Source organism: Salvelinus fontinalis, chromosome 25, assembly GCF_029448725.1.
Source record: "Salvelinus fontinalis isolate EN_2023a chromosome 25, ASM2944872v1, whole genome shotgun sequence".
Classification (NCBI taxonomy): Eukaryota; Metazoa; Chordata; class Actinopteri; order Salmoniformes; family Salmonidae; genus Salvelinus; species Salvelinus fontinalis.
The window spans coordinates 15,821,144-15,847,937 of record NC_074689.1 but is presented as its reverse complement, the minus strand read 5'-3'; the positions used below and the strand labels follow the sequence as shown (position 1 = coordinate 15,847,937).

Sequence of the window (26,794 nt, the reverse complement as noted above, 5' to 3'; positions counted from 1 at the left end):
TAGCTAGCGAAGTAACTAACTAGTTAGCTCTCATCTGGCTGATAGAAGATTAGCTAACGATGGCTAGGTAGCTAACCAACAAACAAGGAAAGCTAGGCATATCGTCAAGCTAGGCATGTTATCCAAAAAGTTATTCTTTTGACTCATCTGTCCACAGAACATTCTTACAAGAGTCTTGATGAGCATCCAGGTGCTTCCAGGTGCTTTTTGGCAAACTTGAGTTATCTTTTTGTATGAGATGGGTCCCATTATGTCTGGCAAAAACCAAACACTGCATTCCAAAGTAGGAGCTTCATACCAACGGTCAATCATGGTGGTAGTAGTGTGATGGTTTGGGGATACTTTGCTGCCTCAGGACCTGGACGACTTGCCTTAATAGAAGGAACCATGAATTCTTCTCTGTATTAGACAATTATACCGGAGAATTTCAGACCATCCGTCTGTGAGCTGAAGCTGAAGCACAGCTGGGTCATGCAGGAAGACAGTGATTCAAACTACATAGTCAAGTCTACATGAAAATGGTTAAAAAGCAACACATTTGAAGTTTTGGAATGGCGTAGTCAAAGTCCAGACCTAATCCCAATTGATATGTTGTGGCAGGACTTGAAGCGAGCAGTTCATGCTTGAAAACCCACAAATGTTGCTGAGTTAAAGTAGTTCTGCATGGAAGACTGGGCCAAAATTCCTCCACATGATGTGAGAGACTGATCAACAACTACAGGAAGCATTTGGTTGCATATTTGTTTTGTTTCTATTTGTAAACTCAGGTTCCCTTTATCCAATATTCGGTTTCGGTTGACGATCTGATAACATTCAGTATCAAAAATATGCAAAAATAGAGAAAATCAGAAAGGGGGCAAATACTTTTCACCACATTTCTCTTCAGAGTTGTGTACTCGTCTAATGACTTTGTGTTTTGTAGGTTTTCCTCAGCAGTTTGTCATTTGTTACAGTGTTTGTATCAGGAGTTATCAAAATTGCTCTTGACGATCCACAGGGTTATGCAGGCTTTTCTTGTATAAGCCCAGTGCTACTGTAACAGGAGTTAGTACTGCATTGAATATTCACAAAATCACACATTTTTCATAATTTTTGGGGGTTGAATCTCCTACTGCTATTTTTTGGGCTCTATGTGTGACATCAGCACTGTGCGTGCTAGTTCGTTCAGAGCTGTTTAAATCTGAATGAGGTAGGCTGTGTTCTCTCCCGCCTCCCCTTTTTAAGTACAATACTCACTAAATGGACATTGTAACCTCCGAAAACGTTGTACTTTACTCGTAACACTATTGGTCACATATTGTACTGTGTAAACAATGTCTTTGTGTGGTGTCAATATTTCATGTTATAAGTTTGTCTTCCTGAGGTAATAAGCTGAAACTAGCTTGCCAGCTTGCTGGCAGGCTAATGTTAGCACCTCGATAGTGCTAGTTCAGTGTCAGTGGTTGAGCTACCGTTGGTTCAGCTTCGTTTTCATCTTCTGACAGGCGAGGCACAGCAAATATATAGCCTGTACGACATCCAGCCCTGATGTCCCCTTTCCTTTTCCCCTGTGATCCAGGTACGGAGATTATGTTTGAAATATGTGTGGGCGGGTTTTTGTCTATTCATGAATCAGTTCTGTGTCAGATTCAATAGCTATTTGGCTAATTGGCTCATTCATTGAGCCTAGGTTACAAGGTCTTTTCATTGAACCTCCTTTTTAGCATAGGATTTTGATATTCTATTGACGGTATTAATTGAGAACATGGTTCATATTTGTTATGCTGTATTATAAACGGGGTGGCTTGAGACCTGAATGCTGATCAGCTGAAAGCGGTGGCATATCAGACTGTATACCACAAGTATGACAAAATATGTATTTTTACTGCTCTAATTTCATTGGTAACCAGTTTATAATAGCAATAAGGCACATTGAAGGTTTGAGGTATGGCCACTAAGGGCTGTATCCAGGCACTCTGCTATCCAGGCACTCTGCGTTGTGTCGTCCAGAGAACCGTCCTTAGCAGTGGTATATTGGCAATATACCACACCCACTTGTGCCTTATTGCTTAATTATAATGTTTTATAAAAATGCTGCATAATCACCCCTCGGTGTAAAAAACATGGAAATTAAAAACAAAAATTAGGAACACCTTCCTAATACTGAGTCCCTTTGCCCTCAGAACAGCCTCAATTCTTCAGGATATGGACTCTACAAAGTGTTGAAAACATTCCACAGGGATGCTGGCCCATATTGACTCCAGGGCTTCCCACAGTTGTGTCAAGATGGTTGGATGTCCTTTGGGTTGTGGACCATTCTTGATACACACAGGAAACTATGGAGAATGAAAAAACCCAGCAGCGTTGTAGTTCTTGACACAAAACAGTGTGCCTGGCACCTACTACCATACCCCGTTCATAGGCACTTAAATATTTTGTCTTGCCCATTCACCGTCTGAATGGCACACATACAGTGCACACTCCATGTCTCAATTGTCTCAAGACTTAAATACTTTAACCTGTCTCCCCACCTTCATCTATGCTGATTGGAGTTGATTTAGCAAAGGACATCAATAAGGGATCATTGCTTTCACCTGGATTCACCTGGTCAGTCTGTCATGGAAAGAGCAGGTGTTTTCTACACTCAGTGTATATAATTTGGCTGTATGTAGTTTTAGATTTAGGCCTATTGTAACTATGTATTATTGTTGCATCGCTATCTTTATTGCAAAAAATGAATTCAAGTACAAACAGTGACATTATCTTGACAGGGGTAATGAAATGTCTATTGATCGGTATTTTATTATGATTTTTTGTTGTTGTGACATGTATTACTAAAATAAAGGTTGAAGGAAATACATGCATGCACCACATTATTACAAAAGAAAACAGCTCAATCAAGCCTGATGGTCTTGTACGTACAAAAACAAAGTTGTTTTCATTTCATACAAAAAGCATGAAAAGGTAACGTAATGGGATAATATCTTACTGAGGTTTGTGAAGAATCCAATACTTTCCCTTGTATGTGGTACAAGTCACATTATTGTGGAAGCAACTCCACTAAGAGTATGAATTAAGCTGTTTGAGAAGGTTTGAATCCTAAGCAACCTGCCTAACAATAGTTTGAAGTACAATACCAACATAGCTACTTTAGTAGGTCAAAGCTATGTGCTGGAAAACCTTGGTAGAGCATGGGTGGAATAGGCATTGTGGTGCTCGTGAATTTCCTTTCTTTTCTGTTTCAGACCAATGCCTCTTCTCACTTACAACTTCGTGTTTTGTTTTGAATTGTCTAATATAGCGATTACAGTACATTTGGGACCTTTGCCTAACAAGCTTGAAATCACTTAGTGTGAAGCACGCAGATTAATGAGGTGAATGAGAAAGTACTAAAGTCTTACAAAGTCGAGTGGATAATCAGTTTTGAAGTGCATGAGACAAGTGTGAAATTCCACAACCTCATAAATCGAGTCTATGAAAGCGCAAGATCAACGCCACAGTATTTTACTTTTAGTCACACCTAGACTATGTTTGATAGATTAAATGAAGAGTTCATTGTGCTGGCCATGTGATAAGGTCACAGTGAGATGTATGAGGGAAGGTCTTGGTGACTATGCGTATAGCTTAAAGGAGAGTAACAAATGCATTTGTTATATCTTATTCTCTTTAAAGAGGTCGCCACGGTGCAATGCTGGATTATATTCGAGGAAAATTAATTCCAGTCTATAATGTTACATATACTGTATATTATGCATATATACAATATAACTATATGAATAGCAATGAAACACACCCTGGTTCAATATTGCTGTAATATTTCAGAGGCAAATGAGAGAAATACAGAACAGCAGTGCAACCTCTAGTGGATTAAGACTGAAATGCAGATACAGTGCCTTCAGAAAGTATTCACACACCTTTACTTTTTCCAATCTCTATTTAAAATGGATTAAATAGAGATTTTCTGTCACCGGCCTACACACAATATCCCATAATGTCAAAGTGGAATTGTGTTTGTGGAAATGTTTACAAAATAATACAAAATTAAATGCTGAAATATCTTGAGTCAACCCCTTTGTTATGGCAAGCCTAAATACGTTAAGGAGTTATCTCACATAATAAGTTGCATGGACTCACTCAGTGTGCAATGATAGTGTTTAACATGATTTTTGAATGACTACTGTACCCCACACCTACTGTACAATTATATGTAAGGTTCCTCAGTCGAGCAGTGAATTTCAAACACAGATTCAACCACCTATTGGTAGATGGGTAAAAAAAAGCAGACATTGAATATCCCTTTGAGCATGGTGAAGTTCAAATCAAATCAAATCAAATTGTATTTGTCACATACACATGGTTAGCAGATGTTAATGCGAGTGTAGCGAAATGGTTGTGCTTCTAGTTCCGACAATGCAGTAATAACCAACAAGTAATCTAACCTAACAATTCCACAACTACTACCTTATACACTACACTTTGGATGGTGTATCAATACACAGAATCACTACAAAGATACAGGTGTCCTTCCTAACTCAGTTGCCAGAGAGGAAGGAAACCACTCTCGGATTTCACCATGAGGCCAATGGTAACTTTAAAACAGTTACAGAGTTTAATGGTTGTGATAGGACAAAACTGAGGATGGGTCAACAACATTGTGGTTACTCCACAATACTAACCCAACTGACAGAGTGAAAAGAAGGAAGCCTGTACAGAATAAACATATTGTTTGCAACAAGGCACTAAAGTCCCTATGTCCCTGTGTCCAAGAACACTAAGGTAACCTGCCTGTATGACTACCGACCCGTAGCACTCACGGCTGTAGCCATGAAGTGCTTTTAAAGGCTGGTCATGGCTCACATCAAATCCATTATCCCAGAAACCCCACTTAAATTTGCATACTGCCACAACAGATCCACAGATGATGCAATCTCTATTGCACTCCACACTGCCCTTTCACACCTAAACAAAAAGAACACCTATGTGAGAATGCTATTTATTGACTACAGCTCAACGTTCAACACCATAGTGCCCTCAAATCTCATCACTAAGCTAAGGATCCTGGGACTAAACACCTCCCTCTGCAACTGGATCCTGGGCTTCCTGACGGGCCGCCCCAAATGGTAAGGGTAGGTAACAACACATCTGCCACGCTGATCCTCAACAAGAGGGCCTCTCAGGGGTGCGTGCTCAGTCCCTTCCTGTACTCCCTGTTCACTCATGACTGCATAGCCAGGCACGACTCCAACACCATCATTAAGTTTGCCGATGACACAACAGTGGTAGGCCTGATCACCGACAACAACGAGACAGCCTATGGGGAGGAGGTCAGAGACCTGGCTGTGTGGTGCCAGGACAACAACCTCTCCCTCAACGTGATCAAGACAAAGGAGATGATTGTGGACTACAGGAAAAGGAGGACCGAGCACACACCCATTCTCATCAACAGGGCTGTAGTGGAGCAGGTTGAGAGCTTCAAGTTCCTTGGTGTCCACATCACCAACAAACTAACATCATCCAAGCACACCAAGACAGTCGTGAAGAGGGGATGACAAAACCTATTCAGGAGACTGAAAAGACTTGGCATGGGTCCTCAGATCCTCAAAAGGTTCTACAGCTGCACTATTGAGAGCATCCTGACTGGTTGCATCGCTACCTGGCATGGCAACTGCTCGGCCTCCGACTGCAAGGCACTACAGAGGGTAGTGTATACGGCCCAGTACATCACTGGTGTCAAGCTTCCTGCCATCGAGGACCTCTATACCAGGTGGTGTCAGAGGAAGGCCCTAAAAATTGTCAAAAACTTTTGCATCCCCTTTTACTCTGCTGCTAATCTCTGTTTATTATCTATGCATAGTTTAATAACTCTACCTACATGTACATATTTCGTCAATTACCTCGACTAACCGGTGCCCCCCCCCCCCCCCCCCCCCCCACACACATTGACTCTGTACCGGAACCCCCTGTAAGTACCCCCTGTATATAGCCTCGCTATTGTTATTTTACTGCTGCTTTTGAATTATTTGTTACTTTCATTTCTTATTTTTTGTAGGTATTTTTCTTAAAACTGCATTGTTGGTTAAGGGCTTGTAAGTAAGTATTTCACTGTAAGTATTCAGTGCATGTGACAAATAATGCATTACTGAGTACCACTCTCCACTCTACATGTTTTCAAGCATAGTGGTGGCTGTATCATATTATAGGTATGCTCATTAAGGACTTGGGAGTTTAAGAAATGGAATGTGGCTAAGCACAGGCAAAATCCTAGAGGAAAACCTGGTTCAGTCTGCTTTCCACCAGAAACTGGGAGATGAATTCACCTTTCAGCAGGACAATAACCTAAAACACAAGGCCAAATCTACACTGGAGTTGCTTACCAAGAAGACAGTGAATGTTCCTGAGTGGCCGAGTTACAGTTTTGACTTAAACCTGCCTAAAAAATTTCTGACAAGGCCCGAAAATCATTGTCTAGCAATGATCAACAACCAATTTGACAGAGCTTGTGTCTCCTGACCGCTCCTGTCTCAGCCTCCAGTATTTATGCTGCAGTAGTTTATGTGTCGGGGGGCTAGGGTCAGTTGGTTATACCTGGAATACTTCTCCTGTCTTATCCAGTGTCCTGTGTGAATTTAAGTATGCTCTCTCTAATTCTCTCGTTCTCTCTTTCTCTCTGAGAACCTGAGCCCTAGGACCATACGTCAGGACTACCGGGCATGCTGACACCTTGCTGTCCCCAGTCCGCCCGGCCTTGCTGCTATTCCAGTTTCAACTGTTTCTGCCTGCGGTTACGAAACCCCTACCTGTCCCAGACCTGCTGTTTTCAACTCTTAATGATCGGCTATGAAAAGCCAACTGAGATTTATTCCTGATTATTATTTGACCATGCTTGTCATTTATGAACATTTTGAAAATCTTGGCTCTCTCTAATTTTCTCCTTCTCTCTTTCTCTCGGAGGACCTGAGCCCTAGGACCATACGTCGGGACTACCGGCCGTGGTGACTCCTTGCTGCCCCCAGTCCGCCTGGCCTTGCTGCTATTCCAGTTTCAACTCTTCTGCCTGTGGTTATGGAACCCCTACCTGTCCCAGACCTGCTGTTTTCAACTCTTAATGATCGGCTATGAAAAGCCAACTGAGATTTATTCCTGATTATTATTTGACCATGCTTGTCATTTATGAACATTTTGAAAATCTTGGCTCTCTCTAATTTTCTCCTTCTCTCTTTCTTTCTCTCGGAGGACCTGGGCCCTAGGACCATGCGTCGGGACTGCCGCCCGTGGTGACTCCTTGCTGTCCCCAGTCCGCCTGGCCTTGCTGCTATTCCAGTTTCAGCTGTTCTGCCTGCGGTTATGGAACCCGCTCCTGTCCCAGACCTGTTGTTTTTCAACTCTTAATGATCAGCTATGAAAAGCCAACTGAAAATTATTCATGATTATTATTTGACCATGCTTGTCACTTATGAACATTTTTGAACATCTTGGCATAGTTCTGTTATAATCTCCACCCGGCACAGCCAGAAGAGGACTGGCCACCCCTCATAGCCTGGTTCCTCTCTAGGTTTCTTCCTAGGTTTTGGCCTTTCTAGGGAGTTTTTCCTAGCCACCGTGCTTCTACACCTGCATTCTAGCTGTTTGGGGTTTTAGGCTGGGTTTCTGTACAGCACTTCGAGATATTATCTGATGTACGAAGGGCTATATAAAATAAAATTGATTGATTGATTGATTGAAGAATTTTGAAAAGAATAATGGGCAAATGTTGCACAATCCAGGTGGTGGAAAGTTCTTAGAGACTTACCCAGAAAGACTGACAGCTGTAATCGCTGCCATGTATTGACTCAGTGGGTTGAATGCTTATCTAATCAAGATATATTAGTGTTTGATTTATGTTAAAAAATGTCTTCCACTTTGACATTACAGAGTATTTTGTGTAACCCGTTGACAAAAAATGACAATTAAATACATTTTAATCCCACTTTGTAATTTAACAAAATGTGGAAAAAGTCAAGGGATGGAATACTTTCTGAAGGCACATTGATGCTGACATGAAAAAGGAGGACACATTTACTTGTCACGTAGACACTAAAATAAAGCAAGATCATGTTTTAAGGAATCACAATAAAATATGCAATTAAATATTCAGTATATTTTCTTAATTCCTTAAGCATACGTGTACGTTGAGTATAGAAGGGAATCACTGGGAATCACACCCATTGGCATAATATGAAGTTCATCATGATCAAAGTAATCACCATCTGAAATGATTTGAACTGAGTTGATAGAGCCTGGCAAAAATAATTCCCATTGAACACATAATTCATCACACTAATCACACATTCCAGGGGACGATTCTATGAGTTCATAATGCCCCAGTACTCTGATGTAGCACAATCTGGCCTCCATAATGATGATCACCACTTGAAATTGATAGCCATGACGGTTTACAAATATCTACTAGCTATTGTTTCCCTGCTTGTTCTGGGATCGCAAACCACCACTGTATATTCCAGTAGGCCACTGCGACACCCAGATTAATGAGAGGGAGAGAGAGCGAGAGAGAGATGGATATACTGTAAATAGATAGAGAAAGAGAGAGAGGGAGAACAAGAGAGAGAGATGACAAGGCATATCATTAGAAACTGACAACCACAGCATTTCGTATGGCGATCCCAAGTACCATAGAGAGAGAATTGGAGTGTACACACAATCAAATTTAGAAAATTGTACCAGATAGGGGTTGTTTGGCTAGTAACCATAGCATAATCCTTTTTGGTGCTACATAGAACCCATGTTTTAAGGTTCTATAAAGAACCATGCTCATAAGGTTCTAAATGGAACCTGTATGGTGCTATAAAGAACCCTTTCTTAAGATTCTATAATGGTTCCATTATAGCAACAAAAAAAAGAGTTATGTTATGGTTACAATCCTTTTTGTGGCTAAATAGAACCATTTTTTAAAGGTTCTATAAAGAACCATGCTCATAAGGTTCTAAATGGAACATTTATGGTGCTATAAAGAACCCTTTCCTAATGTTCTATTGTTCTATTAAGAACTCTTACATTCTTTTATATTATAGCACCAAAAAAAGGGTTCTGCTATGGTTACAATCCTTTTTGGGGCTATGTATAACCCTTTTTTATGGTTCTTTATAGAACCTTTATGGAGAATGGTTCAATAAATAATCTTTATCAATCTGAAAGGTTCTTTGTAGGTCCTTTTGAATAACCATACAGGTTTTCTATTCTGGTCAGCCGTATTATATTGTTATAATTCCATAGGTGTTATTATTGTGTTAAATTGAAGTTGAATCTAGTGCACTAACTCTGGAACAGCTGGGGGTCCCTGAGGGAAGAATTGAGAACCACTGACTGATTTAGTCAACCGTTCTCAATTGACACAAGGCCATATGTAAATCTTCCACAAGACACCATCACTGGCCATAGTCATGTATAATATGTAACGGCATAAAACAACACATTCGATAAACTGAAATGACACACTCACTCACGGTTGTACCGAACACCAAAATATTTGAATAAAAAATTATAATTATAATGTTACCTTTATTTAACTAGGCGAGTCAGTTAAGAACAAAATCTTATTTAAAATGACTGCCTAGGAACAGTGGGTTAACTGTCTTGTTCAGGGGCAGAACTACAGATTTTTACCTTGTCAGCTTGGGGATTTGATCTAGCAACCTTTTGGTTCCTGGCCCAACGCTCTAAACACTAGGCCACCTGAATGCGCCGCTGCCACTATATTTTAATTATCACTAAAATAGCAAAGAAACATTGAAGAGCTCAAAGGGTTATTTGAGTCATTATGGTTCCATATAGAACCATCCCCCTTAAGGAACCCTCATTGTTTTGTGTGTAGAGACCAAACTCAACTCAACTCACCACCTCAGAGACCAAACTCAACTCACCACCTCTGTCACCAGCTTCATCAATAAGTGCATCAACGACGTCATCCCCACAGTGACCGTACGTACATATCCCAACCAGAAGCCATGTATTACAGGCAACATCTTCACTGAGCTAAAGGCTAGAGCTTCTGCTTTCAATGAGCGGAACACTAACCCCACTGTGCCCTCAGACGAACCATCAAACAGGTAAAGTGCCAATACAGGACTAAGATTGAAACCTACTACACTGGCTCTGATACTTATCGGATGTGGCAGGGCTTGCAAACTATTACGGACTACAAAGGGTAACCCAGCCACGAGCTGCCCAGTGACACGAGCCTACCAGACGGGCTAAATGCCTTTTATGCTCGCTTCGATGAAAGCAACACTAAAGCTGCATGAGAGCACCAGCTGTTCCGGACATGTGATAGCCGAATGTGAGCAAGACAGACCCAACGATGACACAATCTCAATCGCAATCCACACTGCCCTTTCCCACCTGGACAAAAGGAACATGTATGTGAGAATGCTGTTCATTACAGCTCAGCGTACAACACCATAGTGCCCACAAAGCTCATCACTAAGCTAAGGACCCTGGGACTAAACACCTCCCTCTACAACTGGATCCTGGACTTCCTGACCTGCCGCCCCTAGGTGGTAAGGGTAGGTAAAAACACATCCGCCACGCTGATCCTCAACACGAGGGCCCCTCAGGCGTGCATGCTCATTCCCCTCCCGTACTCCCTGTTCACCCACGTCTGTGTGGCCAAGAACGATTCCTCCTCCACAATTAAGTTTGCTGACGACACAACAGTGTTAGGCCTGATCACCGACAACGATGAGACAGCCTATAGGGAGGAGGTCAGAGAACTGGCAGTGTGGTGCCAGGACAACAACCTCTCCCTCAATGTGAGCAAGACAAAGAAGCTGATCGTGGACTACAGGAAATGGAGGGCCGATCACGCCTCCATTCAAATCGATGGGGCTGTAGTGGAGCAGGTCGAGACTTTCAAGTTTCTTGGTGTCCACATCACCAACAAACTATCATGGTCCAAACCCACCAAGACAGTCGTGAAGAGGGCACAACAACGCCCTCTCCCCCCTCGGGAGACTGAAAAGATGTGGCATGGGTCCGCAGATCCGTAAAAAGACCTACAGCTGCACCATCGAGAGCATCCAACCGTAACGCTCTACAGACGCTAGTGCGTGCAACCCAGTACATCACTGGGGCCAAGCTTCCTGCCATCTAGGACCTACAGTATATACTAGGCAGTGTCAGAGAAAGGCCCCAAAAAAGTGTCAAAGACTCCAGTCTAGGTCCAAAAGGCTCCTCAACAGCTTCTACCCCCAACAGCTTCTACCCCCAAGCCATACGACTGCTGAATAATTAATCCCCCCCTTTGTTTTTAAACTGCTGCTACTCGCTGTTTATTCTCTATGCATAGCCACTTTACCCCTACCTACATGTACAAATTACCTCGACTAACCTGTACCCCCGCACATTGACTCGGTACTGGTACCCCCTGTATATAGCCTCGTTATTGTTATTTTATTGTATAACTTTTTATTTTAGTTTTTACTTTAGTTTATTTAGTAAATATTTTCTTAATTCTATTTTCTTAAAACTGCATTGTTTGTTAAGATCTTGTAAGTAAGCATTTCACCTTTAGTATTCGGCATATGTGACAAATAAAATTTGAGAGAGAGAGAGATAGAAAGATAGAAAGACTGTCACTGGCGTGGACCTCCTGGGCCATCTCTTGTATCCTTCTTTTCTTTTGAAGTGCTTTCTGCCCGAGTGGAGTTAGGCTGCTGACGGAGTGAGTTGGGAGCTAGTGGGAGAGGATTGGTCTCTGTGGTGTCTTTTACAAAGGAAGCGAGGAGGAGAGCTGTGTGGAGCTTTCAGGGAGCCCTTAAGTTGATGGAGGACTGTGATGATCTAGTGTATTAAATAGGCCAAGCTGTGCTACTGGGAGCCCAGAGAGACTTGGTACTACGTTGTCTGGGAGAGGGCCCCTGTGTTCTTCTGTACTGGCAGATTCAACACTTCAAATGTAGGCTGCTAAAGTACATTGGGTGTGAATGCCCTGAATGTACTGTATGCAAGCTCGTCAGGGGTCATCATTTCTGAATATATACAAATAGTTAATGGAATGTTTCTGAGATAATAACCAGGCATGGTGTCCACAGTTTAGGTGATAACAATAACCTACAATAAACGCAAGGAAAAGCAGAGAAAGCAATATGCTCATCTCCAACATCCAAGCAGCTTTGGCACGTGGGTTTTTCTGTTGCTCATTAGAAAAACAACATTCAGGCTTGGAGGTGTGTATTCTAACCGATTCCACGTTTGGTTAATGACGTTTGTCCCCCACGAGACACTGTAGAGGCAGTAGCCTATTTCAATGCATCAAAATCCCCAGAATGAATCTCAGATAACTCAAGAAATCTGTAAATTATTTTGACGTTTTTGCCGAAGATGATTTAGTTTCACAATTTTACATCTAACTAAGGTCTTTGGTGCAGTATTTCTCAAGTAAAAAAAATGTGCAATGTGTTGTCTTATGTAAACTAAGTCGGGCTGCTGTGCAGGTCTGTATCATTATGCTATTGGATAGAGAGCAATCACTGCAGCTGTTCACCCCATGTTAGTGGGCAAATGTACATCATCAAATCAAAACCCAACCATCATTTACCCGTTGTGACGCACAGATGTTCCCAACTCCGTTTTAGACAAGACTTTATGACCAAATTATTGTATTTACACTTGTTAGTCAATTCTGACACTAGAATAACTGTTTATGACTCATATTGATGTCACATAGGCCATTTTCAAAGGGATTAGTTTCTTTTAAAGGCAGTTGCTCTAAAGAAAATAGAAAATATGTGACTGTCAGACTTCTGCCCCCTCAACCATGTGTTGAGGGGGCAGACTGCTCCCCACTCTCTTTCTCTCTCTCCAGAGCCAGGACTGTTATGTGTTGTTTATGTTCTTCCGTCTGGGCTGAGGGAGAGAGGAGAGGAGCGGTGGGACCAGTCAGCCTCTACTTCAACCTCTTAGGCTCTCTTTTGCTCCCACTCCCACATCCCTAGCCCCCTTAACCCCTCAGAGGACCACAGGAGTGAAGCCTCAGGGGTAGAATGATGTGCAGCATTTACTGCACCAACAAGGCTTGTGCTACTGGAAGAGTGGGTCTATCTATGAGTTGACAATGACCTTCAGTTCACTTCTCTCCCACACATCCCCAGCCTAACCCCTCAGAGGAACACAGGAACAACTCGACGCCTTCAACAGCCCCTAAATCCACTCCCTCCTAGCACCAGCCTGGTTGGCCCAGTAGGTATTGCAGCACGTCAGTCTCCTACTCCCAGCATATGTATGTGGGCAGTCTTTACCCACCGGTCTAAAGTACACTCACATCTCCTCAGATGGCAGGGACATTTCTCATTAAGGCTTTCTTTGTCTCCTTATTTCATTAAAATGACATTATACATGTGTGCCATTACATAGTACAGGCAAATTACGGACAGGAACCTTGCATGACATGCACATAATTCATATGTATTGGGATGTTATATTTTCTGAGTGGGGAGTAACTGAACCACGTACACAGATATATGTATAGATGCCAAGCACAGTTGATGCATGGCAAAGATGCACAGATGAATATCCACTGGATTGGTAGATACTGGTGAATAACGATGATATCTTTCATTTCAATTTACGGAGAAACTGTGGTGGTTAGTCATCAATAAACACAATAGGACTTTCCTCTCAGTAAACATGATGATATTTAAGTGGGTTTTGTTAGCAAATAACTGTTTGTGTTGGGTCTCAATCATTTGTGAGGATGCCAAAGTGGGCTATAATTGTTCACACTTCTGACAAATTGAGAGGAGGAGAAGAGAGAAGGAGCAGGCTCATTTCACACCTAATGTGAAACGATTAGGCCGATGATTTTGGTGGAGTTCAATTATGATGATGGTGGGGATGATGTTCTTTCAGAGAACATGTGATGCTAATAGAGTCGTGATTAAACAGCCGTCCGTATTCTGCAGGTGAAAATCACAGCGTTAATAACCCGCAGAGCCAGCTCAGTTAATTTGCTGGGACATTTTCACATATCCCGTCTCCTCGTTCTCCCTCATAAATATGTGTAGAGATGAGTTACATCTCTGAGTAAAACTGAGAAGTTCAAGGCTACGTCATTGTGTTTATTGTGTTCAGTGTTTCCTCGGGGTACAGGAAATGAAATTAAGAGGAAATATTTTCAAGATGGAGCTGAAGTTGTTAGAAATTAATTTGGATTTACAATCGCTCCAATTAACAGAAAATAAACTGTATAAACAGTTTGAACAGTATAACCCTGACGGAAAAACCACATGAACTCACGCGAAAATATTTGTTTTCGGGGACACTTCACGTGACATTTTACATATGAAAACATGTATTTTTGGAACACTTCACATAATGAGTCATTATGACACACACAGTGCTTTTAACATACAGTGTTTCATTCTACATATTTGACATACATGACATGTTTATTCATACAGTAATTATTACTCAATGCGTACTCACCTGGGCTTTGAACTCACAACCTCTTGGTTCACGGCATTCTGATACTTCTGCTACCATGTCTGTGTCAATGCCTGGTTTCACCTGTATTCCTACACTTTTGACTTCTAAGTAAATATCAGCTTGGTTAAAAATACACTCAAGAAAAACTATTATATTTGTCATTGCGATTCAGGAGTAACATTGAAACAGAATAATATGCCTGCCAACATTAAACTATACAGAGAACGGTGAAATTTCTGAAATAGGTCAAGGAAATCAATGATGAGAGAACAGTCAGATTAAGTGCTAACTGAAATAGCAGTGCAGATGGCACTCTTTAGCTATGTGCAGAGATGTATTATAGGTAATGAATGTGTAGAGGAACTCTACAGACTTTGCAGAACAGCAGAAAGATCAGCACACCTTGAATCCAGAGGTTGTGTGTTCAAATGTAGATGAACAGCGTACTACTTACTTTAAAACTCAATACCATTTCATTACTTATAATGTTTTGGGACCATCTGAGGCCATCACGTGAGGTCTTGACGACTGGTAAAACAAATGTCCTGAGAACATCTTACAAAAATGCTAACATGGTCCTTGCCCTTATGGAAAAACAACATGAATTTCACGTGTGAACTAATGAGATCTTATGTGAAGTTAATGCGACAACATGTGACAACATGTAAAGCAACATGAAACTAAATATGTGAGGGAGGTACACCCTTCTCATATTGAACAACAATCTGCGCTGCTCGGTCATGTTGTGAACAAGGCAGCATGATGCATCATTCAGAAACATACAATGTCTCTTTTCCATAAAATATTGACATTTCAAACAAGTTTTCATTGAGAAGGAAGATAAAGCGTATTTATCAAAAGCAATCACTTTTGCATGTAAAAACACAGAATTCGACTCGATACTCCATGTGCTTAACCTACGTCACTTTTGTTTTGAGCCAACTTCGGCGTTGGCTTTGAACGGGGAACCTGGCTCACCTGGCTCTTACTGTGATTTTAGCTGTGCTTTTGAATGTGTGCTAATGGATATGCTGTGTGTATACATCTGTGTGTGGTGTGTTTTTAGAGTCAACTTTATGTGATGTGTATGTTTTTAATGATTTTATGGAACCCAAGACTCCCTGGAAAACAACACAATTGTTTCTGAGTGGAATATCCTGGCTAAAATAAATACAAATTGAGAAAAATATTTCCAGGGAGGCAGCCTGGTTCCAAAATCAATCACTTTTCACCCGGTGCCAACTCCTCCCTCCTCCCACCGGGGAAACCTGTGCCAGATAATCGAATCGCCTCAATATCTCATGTGAAGTGTTCCAAAAACACGTTTGCAGATAATTTCACATGTGAAATTTCACACGTGTGAAGTATTCTAAACACACATGGTTTCACATGATTCCCAAAATACATTTTAACATGTTAAACGTCACGTGAAATGTTCCAAAAACATGTTTTCACATGATTTTACATGTGAAATGTCACATGTGTAGTTTCATGGTATAACATGTTGACATTTTACATCCCCATGTTGTCACATTTATTTAACATGAGATCATGTTCTCACATGTGCTCACACAAGATCACATGTGTTAACATGTGGAATTCATGTGATTTTTTTTCGGTAAGGGAACAATTCTCCATAATAATACAATCTTACCTCCACAAGCAGGTAAGTGAAGAATTTCCTCTTATCTCTTGGCTCCCATCTTTCTGCGACTGCAGGCATGTTTCCGTACACCAAAATGTGGCATTAACTGTAAAATTGTATACAAAGGGACACTAATTAGATTTCCATCCAAAAACTGAATGTATGGTGCCTAAACCTTTATTTACAACTACTACAGTCAACCACTAGATGGAGCCTGTAAACAATCTTTGACACGTTATCACTACTATCATAGAAAACAAAAGGGTTTCCTCCTTTAGAAACCTGGGGCCGTATTCTAAAAACAACTAAGAATAGAAGTCCCGTATTAATTATGATCAAACAGTTACAACTTATCCTCGATCAGCACTCCTACTCTGAGACACTTTAAGATTGCAGATCACAGATTTTTTTTTTTTTTCAATGTACTCATTCTAAATGTTTGGCATGAGTTGATATGATGTTATGTTGATTCTCTATATAAGCTTTTGACAGGATTACACATTATTCTGGTCCTTAGCAGGCTATACATTGCTATTATATTCATTACCACAAGGGGGCATTGGGGAGATAGCTGAAAAGTATCTGTCATATACAGGGACATGTTTATGATGTACAACATATTTCAGTGAATAACCTTGTGTTCAACTTCTCATGAGAGAAAGAGAGAGAGAGAGAAATGTATTTGTTTGGTTTAGTAGCTCAAAGAAACACTGTCTACGAGAAACACTGTCTAGAAACACTGTCTACACAATCAGGCTACAATTGTTACAGGTATAAAGCACCTTCATATGAGTGATGTGAATTGAATGAGCAAATGTTAAATTAAACTTAACAACATAACACTGACCATTTTCGACCAATTAAGGATGGATTTAAGCCCAACAAACTTAGAGTGAATCACGGTGCTTTGCCTCTGGGGCATTACATTTTTAACCTTGGCCCTGTGCTTGAGTGTGCAGCATGCATCTCGATACCCTCTATGAAGTTATGCATATTAACTGAGCAGACAAGCACGGTACATCTAAAAGCAGAGACCTGATTCTAATTCCACAGCAGATGAGAAGGAATACATTCTCCTGTAACTACCAGCTCAGAATGAGATGGGGAATCATTGTGATTCAGTCTATTCCAGGACCCTTCCATAACTATACTATTCTTAACAACTGTCTCCTCATTGTTTAAACATTTTCTGCTTCTACTGTATGGTGGGCCAAACCTTGCTCTTTAAAGAGGAGGTTTTGTTTACTTGTCTTTTATGTCAGAAGGCAAAAGCTAAGTACATCAGACCAGATCACACCAGAAGAGATCAGACCAGACCAGGTTTCCCAAAATAAATCGGGCCCTGACCAGCCCAGAAACAATGTGTGAGCAGATAGTTTTGTTTTGCAGTGCACTGCACTGCTAATGCAGACAGAGTGGGTGTGTGGTGTACCCCGGTTTCAAATGCTATGTACTATAGGAACAGTCAAGGTGGGAAAGAGTGTTCTCCTCAGACACAACTTTTGTCTAGTTCTGAAAGGCCACTTATGCTGAAGGAAGAATTCAATTTTGAGCAAGATTATTATTCTATTGTATTGTATTCGATCATTGGAGTTTTTGTCATGAGAAGCCTGGGAAAAGGGTTCAATTTGGGACACAAAACAATCTCTCTCACTTCAGCAGGGAGAGCTGTGCATTTTAGCCTTGAGTTATTATGGTGTTTCCATATACCTCAAGCTTCTGTATCTCAGTTTGTGGCAGTCTTTAATCCATTTCCACGGCACCCTGATCATTGATCTTCTCGTGTTTTATCACCTAGCCTTAGGTAGAAAGTTATCTCAATCTCTAGAGATTCAACAACTCCTAGATCTAGTGTAGTTTTTTCCCATCGTGTTTGAGATACAGTATAAGGGTCTTATTCCATTGTGTCATAAAAGCCCATTATTAGTAGATATCTCTAAACACACAGTGCCTTCTAGGCAGAACTTATTATTCTTAGGCATATTTGTTATGTTCACCTTACTGTCAGGAAAAAGTATTGTGTGTCAAATATGAAGACATGTTAACAGTCTCAACCGTAAAATAGCAATCATCAGGTAAAAAGATAAATAAGGGATTAGGCATGAAACATTTTCATATGAAATTATTGCTTATGGGCAAGGGCACAACTTTCACTGGGGACAGGGGGAACATGTCCCTCCCACATTCTGAAATTGCATTTTTGTCCCCAGTTTTATCATTGGAATGTGATACAAAACGAGGCAACGATGTGCTTTAGGACCATGCGGACGCCTCCGAGTGGTCAGGTAAACTATTTGGAGTATTAATCCAACTGGATAAACCCCAAAATATATATATATTATTATGATGTCCCCCCCCCACTTCTAAAACAAAATTTGCACCACTGCTTATGGGTACCTTTATATATGTGTAAAATATGACTGTTCTCAGATTTTAAATAGATTTTAGGTGTGTATTAAAATGTGTTTTCTTTTGCAAAATGCTATATCCATTGTTTAGCTGGAATGGAATGTTTGTATTATGTATATTTGACTGTGATATGTGATTGTCTCACCTAGCTATCTTATGATGAATGTAAGTCGCTCTGGATATGAGCATCTGCTAAATGACTAAAATATAAAATTGACATTTTTACATACAGATCTCACAGGACTGTATTTAATTATTGATTTTAAAATATACAGTACCAGTCAAAAGTTTGGACACACCTACTCAGGGTTTTTCTTTATTTTTACTATTTTCTAAGTTGTAGAACAGTAGTGAAAACATCACAACTATGAAATAACACATATGGAATCATGTAGTAACCAAAAAAGTATTAAAAAATCTAAATATATTTTAGATTCTTCAAAGTAGCCACCCTTTGTCTTGATGACAGTTTTGCACACTATTGGCATTTTCTCAACCAGCTTCATGAGGTAGTCACCTGGAATGCATTTTAATTAACCTTTACTGCTCAGGCGTTCCGCCAGCGAAACTCCTCCCACATTCCACTGAAAAGGCAGAGCGCGAAATTCAAAATATATTATTCAGAAATATTTAACTTTCACACATTAACAAGTCCAATACAGCAAATGAAAGGTACACATCTTGTGAATCCAGCCAACATGTCCAATTTTTAAAATGTTTTACAGCGAAAACAGCACGTATATTTATGTTAGCTCACCACCAAATACAAAGAAGGACAGACATTTTTCACAGCACAGATAGCATGCATGGAATGGAATGCCAACCTAACTAACCAAGAACCAACCAAACTAACCAAGAAACAACTTCATCAGATGACAGTCTTATAACATGTTATTCAATAAATCTATGTTTTGTTCGAAAAATTTGCATATTTGAGGTATAAATCAGTTTTACATTGCAGCTACCATTACAGCTACCGTCAAAAATAGCACCGAAGCAGCCAGAGTAATTATAGAGACCAACGTGGAATACCTAAATACTCATCATAAAACATTTCTGAAAAATGCATCGTGTACAGCAAATGAAAGACAAGCATCTTGTGAATCCAGCCAATATTTCAGATTTTTTAAGTGTTTTACAGCGAAAACACAATATAGCATTATATTAGCTTACTACAATAGCCTACCACACAACCGCATTCATTCATCAAGGCACGTTAGCGATAGCAATAGGCACGTTAGCGTTAGCGAATAAACCAGCAAAAGATATTAATTTTCACTAACCTTCATAAACCTTCCTCAGATGACAGTCCTATAACATCAGGATATACATACACTTATGTTTTGTTCGAAAATGTGCATATTTAGAGCTGAAATCAGTGGTTATCCATTATGCTAACGTAGCTTCCTTTTCCCAGAATGTGCGGATATTTCTATTAGACTCTCACCTATTCTGACCAAATAGCTATTCATAAATATTACAAAAAAATACATGTTGCATAGGAAATGTTAGATCCATTAGTTCTTAATGCAATCGCAGTGTTAGAATTCTAAAAATATCTTCATTACGACATAAGGCTTAGGTTATAGCGAGAGAGTGGCCAAAACCTGGGCGCAAAACTACTAGTATACAGTTCGACAGATATATGAAATAACATCATAAAATGTTTCTTACTTTTGGTGATCTTCCATCAGAATGTTGGACAAGGGGTCCTTTGTCCAGAACAGTCGTTGTTTGGATTTAGAACATCGTTTTTCCCTCTTGAATTAGCAAGCACACTGGCCAAGTGGCGCGAAGCTCTCCTTTCTGAACAAAGGCACACAACGCAACACGCCTAACGTCCCGAATAAATTTCAAAAACCTAATAAAACTATATTGAAAAAACATACTTTACAATGATATTGTGACATGTATCAAATAAAATCAAAGCCGGAGATAGTAGTCGCCTATAACGACGGCTTTTCAGAAGGCAATTCCAGGTCCATCTGCGCGCTCTCCAGAAAACAGGAAATGGATGACTCGTCGTGCCAAGAGGATATATTCCACCTCAGACCAAGATAAACACTTAATTTCTTCTCTCACTTCCTCTTGACATCTAGGGGAAGGTGTATGACGTGCATGTATACTCATACGTATCATGCCCATTTATAGGCAGGCCCTTGAACAGAGCATAATTTTCAGACTTTCCACTTCCTGGTCAGAAAGTGTGCAACCAAATGAGTTCTGTTTTACTCACAGACAAAATTCAAACGGTTTTAGAAACTAGAGAGTGTTTTCTATCCAATAGTAATAATAATATGCATATTGTACGAGCAAGAATTGAGTACAAGGCCGTTTAAATTGGGCACGTTTTTCCCCCAAAGTGAAAACAGCGCCCTCTGTCCTCATCAGGTTAATAGGAGTGCCTTGTTAAAAGTTAATATGTGGAATATCTTTCCTTCTTAATGCATTTGAGCCAATCGGTTGTGTTGTGAAAAGGTATGGGTGTTATTCAGAATATAGCCCTTTTTGGGAAAATACCAAGTCCATATTATGGCAAGAACAGCTCAAATAAGCAAACAGAAATGACAGTCCATCATTATCTTAAGACATGAAGGTCAGTCAATCCGGAAAATGTCAAGAACTTTTAAAGTTTCTTCAAGTGCAGTCACGAAAACCATCAAGCACTATGATGAAACTGGCTCTCATGAGGACCACCACAGGAAAGGAAGACCCAGAGTTACCTCTGCTGCAGAGGATACGTTTATTAGAGTTACCAGCCTCAGAAATTTCAGCCCAAATAAATGCTTCACAGAGTTCAAGTAACAGACACATCTCAACATCAACTGTTCAGAGGAGACTATGTGAATCAGTCATTCATGGTCGAATTGCTACAAAGAAACCACTACTAAAGGACACAAATAAGAAGAAAAGACTTGCTTGAGCCAAGAAACACGAGCAATGGACATTAGACCGGTGGAAATATGTCCTTTGGTCTGATGAGTCCAAATTTGAGATTTTTGGTTACAACCACTGTGTCTTTGTGAGACGCAGAGTAGGTGAACGGATGATCTCTGCATGTGTGCTTCCCACCATTAAGCATGGAGGAAGAGGTGTGGTGGTGTGGGGGTGCTTTGCTGGTGACACTGTCTGTGATTAATTTAGAATTCAAGGCACACTTAACGAGCATGGCTACCACAGCATTCTGCAGCGATACGCCATCCCATCTGGTTTGCGCTTAGTGGGACTATCATTAGTTTTTCAACAGGACAATGACCCAACACACCTCTGAGCTGTGTAAGGGCTATTTGACCAAGAAGGAGAGTGATGGAGTGCTGTACCTGATCTCCACAATCACCTGACCTCAACCCAACTGAGATTGTTTGGAATGAGTCGGACCGCAGAGGGAAGGAAAAGCAGCCAACAAGTGCTCAGCATATGTGGGAACTCCTTCAAGACTGTTGGAAAAGCATTCCAGGTGAAGCTGGTTGAGAGAATGCCAAGAGTGTGCAAAGCTATCATCAAGGCAAAGGGTAGCTACTTTGAAGAATCTAAAATCTAAAATATATTTTGATTTGACTATTTTTTGGTTACTACATGATTCCATATTTGTTATTGCATAGTTTTGATGTCTTCACTATTATTCTACAATGTAGAAAATTGTAAAAAATAAAGAAAAACCCTTGAATGAGTAGGTGTGTCCAAACTTTTGACTGGTACTGTATATAGTATTCACACCTCTTAACTTTTTTGTGTTACAACCTGAATATAAAATGGATGAGATTTTTTGGTCACTGGCCTACACATAATATCCCGTAATGTTCAAGTGGAATTATGTTTTTCTTATTTACGTTTTTTTATTATTAATTATAGATGAAAAACTGAAATGTCTTGAGTCAATAAGTATTCAACCCCTTTGTTATGGCAATCCTAAATAAGTTCAGGAGTAAACATGTGCTTAACAAGTCGCATAACAAGTTGCATGCACTCACTCTGTGTGCAATAATGGTTTAACATGATTTTTTAATGACTACCTAATTTCTGTACCTCATACATACAATTATATGTAAGGCCCCTCAGTCGAGTAGTGAATTTCAAACACAGATTCAACCACAAAGACCAGGGAGGTTTTCCAATTCCTCGCAAAGAAGGGCACCTAATGGTAGATGGGTAAAAAAAAGCTGACATTTGAACATGGTCACTACAAATATACAGGCGTCCTTCCTAACTCAGTTGCCCGGAGAAGAAGGAAACCACTCTGGGATTTACAGTGTTTAATGGCTGTTATAGGAGAAAATGGAGGATGGATCAACAACATTGTAGTTACTCCATAATACTAACCTAATTCAGAGGGGTTGGGTTAAATGCGGAAGACACGTTTCAGTTGAATACATTCAGTTGGACAACTGACTAGGTATCCCCCTTTCCCTTTCCCTAATTGACAGAGTGAAAAGAAGGAAGCCTATACAGAATAAAAATATTCAAAAACTTGCATCCTGTTTAAGCGGCACTAAAGTAATACTGCGAAAAAATTGGCAAATCCAATACAACACATTACTAAGTACCACTCTACATATTTTTAAGAATGGTGGTGGCTGCATCATGTTTTATGGGTATGCTTGTAGTTGTTAAGGATTAGGAGTTTTTCAGGATAAAAAAGAAACGGAAGAGAGCAAAACTGAGGCAAAATCCTAGAGGAAAAACTGTTTCAGTCTGCTTTCCACCAGACACTGGGAGATTATTTCACCTTTCAGCAGAACAATAACCTAAAACACAAGGCCAAATCTACACTGGAGTTGCTTACCAAGAACACAGTGAATGTTCCTGAGTGGCTGAGTCACAGATTTTGACTTAAATATACTTGAAAATCTAGGGCAAGACCTGAAAATGGTTGTCTACCAATGATAAACAACCAATTTGACAGAGCTTGAAGATTTTTTAAAAAGAATAATGGACAAATGTTGCACAATCCAGGTGTGGAAAGCTCTTAGAGACTTACCAGAAAGACTCACAGCTGTAATCACTGCCAAAGGTGCTTCTGCAAAGTATTGACTCAGGGGTGTGAATACTTAATATAAATGAAATATTTCTGTATTTCATTTTCGATAAATGTACAAATATTTCAAAAAATATGTTTTCACTATGTCATTATTGGTTATTGTGTGTAGATGGGTGAGAAAAAAATATATTTAATCAATGTTGAATTTAGGCAGTAACACATCAACATGTGGAATAAGTCAAGGGGTATGAATACTGTTTTGATGTCACAAATGTATCATTTGTACATTTATTTCTTTAAAATGTAGTTATTTGTTACATTTGGCTGTGTAAAACCTAGCAGTACAACTTATTTATCTGAGAGTTTGACGATTATATAGCATTTAGCAAAAACATGATTATTTGACTCTGTATTTAAACCCTAAACTGATACATTTTAAACAAATACATGTCTGTCGTTGAACAACCCTATGCCATGATCAGATTGTGAAAAAACACACCAATCTCTTTAATAATTTATTTTAAAAATAAAAGCAAATTTTCTAACATTTTTGAAAATGGATATAGTGATTTGGAACAAAACTCTTCAAATGTAAACACTCTCAAATTCATAGACAGAGCTATGGATGCAAGGACTGACCATCCGTTATATCAAAATGATAGTTTTAATCATGTTTAAGGTTTTATATTGGTTTGCAAACATTGGAGTAAATACAAGCTTATATACTGGGTTCTGGTGGGGTATGACAGTTGAACTAAGCTCATGCCATATGTAAGTTATATTCTTCAATAATCAATCGGTACATATTTAATTTAAGTATTTAATTAAATTAATGGATGTAGCAACAGCTGATTACCTCTTTAAGGGCATATTCAAATACGTCTATAAACTGCTCCAGATGAATTGCATCATCAATGTTTCACTGTGCACTGTAGTACAGTGTAGGTTGAAGATTGTATCAGGGATCCATGGGTACAGTAGCCTAGCCTACAACACAATAATGATCAGAGCACCTGAAACTGTAACAAGACAGATCGTAATAAGACTATAACAACGAATGTAGTACATTGAGCCTCATTTCAAAATGACAATACTCTGAAACTCTACCGATATGAATGTTTTGGCGTTTTCTTAGCTTCCCTCCTCGATGCACAACACCACACGTCCTTAGAAAGCATAGAGCCATAGGCTATCATATGTGGTGCATTGCTGTATTTTCTCATTCTCTGCACGAACCGTAGCCTACCTAACAAAATGCAGAGCAGTTACGACTGAACATCTACCCTGCGAAAATTGCGACAGTCTCTGCAGTGCTGACGGGATAACGGGAAAAAGTCCTACCTTGGACTGCTCAAGGAGTTTTAGCGACTCAACAGCTTCAGAAGTCTGAACGTGATAAATAAACAACCAGACGTGATTCATATGTTTGTATCTCTACGGACGTTTGTTTCTTGGATGTACATTTCGTGTTCTACGAATTTCCGAGGTCCCTTCTGGTGAAAATAACTCATTAATTTCAATACTTTCAGTGTCTCCGGTATGTTGTCAATTACCTTGGTGGATGCAGCTGATGCGCTAGTGCGCATGCGCAACCAGGCCAGTTTTTTTGCTGTAATGTCATGGACATGAAGGCTAGTTTACACCACTGTTGCTATCGTCCCATCCCCCTTCACCTCTAACTCTTTCTCCTAGTAAAAGGTGTCCTACAGTGGCAAGAAAAAGTATGTGAACCATTTGGAATTACCTGGATTTCTGCATAAATTGATCTTCATCTAAGACACAAACATAGACAAATACACTGTGCTTAAACTAAAAACACACAAGTTATTGTATTTTTCTTGTCTATATTGGATACATCATTTAAACTTTCACAGTATAGGTTGGGAAAAGTATGTGAACCCCTAGTCTAATGACTTCTCCAAAAGCTAATTGTCGTCAGGAGTCAGCTAACCTGGAGTCCAATCAATGAGACGAGATTGGAGATGTTGGTTAGAACTGCCCTGCACTATAAAAAACACACCAAATTTGAGTTTGCTATTTACAAGAAGCATTGCCTGATGTGAACCATGCCTTGAACAAAATAGATCTCAAAAGACCTAAGATTAAGAATTGCTGACTTGCATTAAGCTGAAAATGGTTACTTAAGTATCTCTAAAATCCTTGATGTTCATCAGTCCATGGTAAGATAAATTGTCTACAAATGAAGAAATTTCAGCACTGTTGCTACTCTCCCTAGGTGTGGCCGTCCCGCAAAGATGACTGCAAGAGCACAGTGCAGAATGCTCAACGAGGTAAGAAGAATCCTAGAGTGTCAACTAAAGACTTACAGAAATCTCTGGAACATGCTAACAAAAACACAGAAGTAAATCAACAACAGAATGGCTTGAACAGAAGAAAATACGCCTTCTGGAGTGGCCCAGTCAGAGTCCTGACCTCAACCCGATTGAGATGCTGTGGCATGAGCTCAAGAGAGCGGTTGACACCAGACATCCCAAGAATATTGCTGAACTGATATAGTTTTGTATAGAGGAATGGTCCAAAATACCTCCTGACTGTTGTGCAGGTCTGATCAACAACTACGGGTTCACATACTTTTTCCGCTCTGCACTGTGAATGTTTACACGGTGTGTTCAGTAAAGACATGAACAATTATAATTGTTTGTGTGTTGTTAATTTAGGCAGACTGTGTTTGTCTATTGTTGTGGCTTAGATGAAGATCTGATCAAATTTTATGACAAATTTATGTAGAAATTGATAATTTATGCAGAAATCGGTAATTCCAAAGGGTTCACATACTTTTTCTTGCCACTGTATTCAGGAATATAGGTCACACACTAGGCATGGTGTCCGTTTGCTAGTCAGATACTATAGTGACATAAACTTCCAGGTAGCCTACATTTAGAGTGGCTAATATTTAAACATATGCTGTAATAATGGGGAGTCTCTGCACGCTGTCAACTGTCATGTGGTTCTGAATTAACATTAATGGTGCTGAATTACCGCAAGTGTCTTGTTTTCTAAATGTAGGCATATTTAACAGATTTGGATCATTCTTATCTTCTGACCGTGGGCCCAATTAATAGATATTTGAAAAATGAAAAAATAAATCAGAGGTTGTGAAAATGGTCTGAAGATAGTTGAAAAGAGGAAGATTGAGTTAATTAATTATGATTGTCCTCTCCTCCCTGAGGAGAGAACAATCATTATGGGAGTCCATTAATTACACCCACTCTGTATCAATGCCAGTAATAGATAGCCTATATCTTTAATGAGACTATCAAGCTTTTACACTATTTGTGCTGCAC

At 39.9% G+C, this 26,794-nt stretch overlaps 1 protein-coding gene across 3 annotated transcripts in view; it reads right to left on the bottom strand.

Moving 5' to 3' along the window:
* Positions 1 to 25,082, bottom strand: part of LOC129822895 (phospholipid phosphatase-related protein type 5-like) — a 123,854-nt gene extending 98,772 nt beyond the window's left edge. For 2 of the 3 annotated variants that reach the window (XM_055881400.1, XM_055881403.1), the window contains exons 1-2: positions 24,831 to 25,082; positions 16,112 to 16,208 (exon numbers count right to left, since the gene is read on the bottom strand). In XM_055881400.1, coding sequence (XP_055737375.1) covers positions 16,112 to 16,180 — 69 coding nt within the window. In that variant the 5' untranslated portion in view covers positions 16,181 to 16,208; positions 24,831 to 25,082. The remainder of the gene's footprint in view (positions 1 to 16,111; positions 16,209 to 24,830) is intronic. The other variant, XM_055881401.1, reaches the window with a different exon arrangement.
* Between the last annotated feature and the right edge of the window lie 1,712 nt (positions 25,083 to 26,794).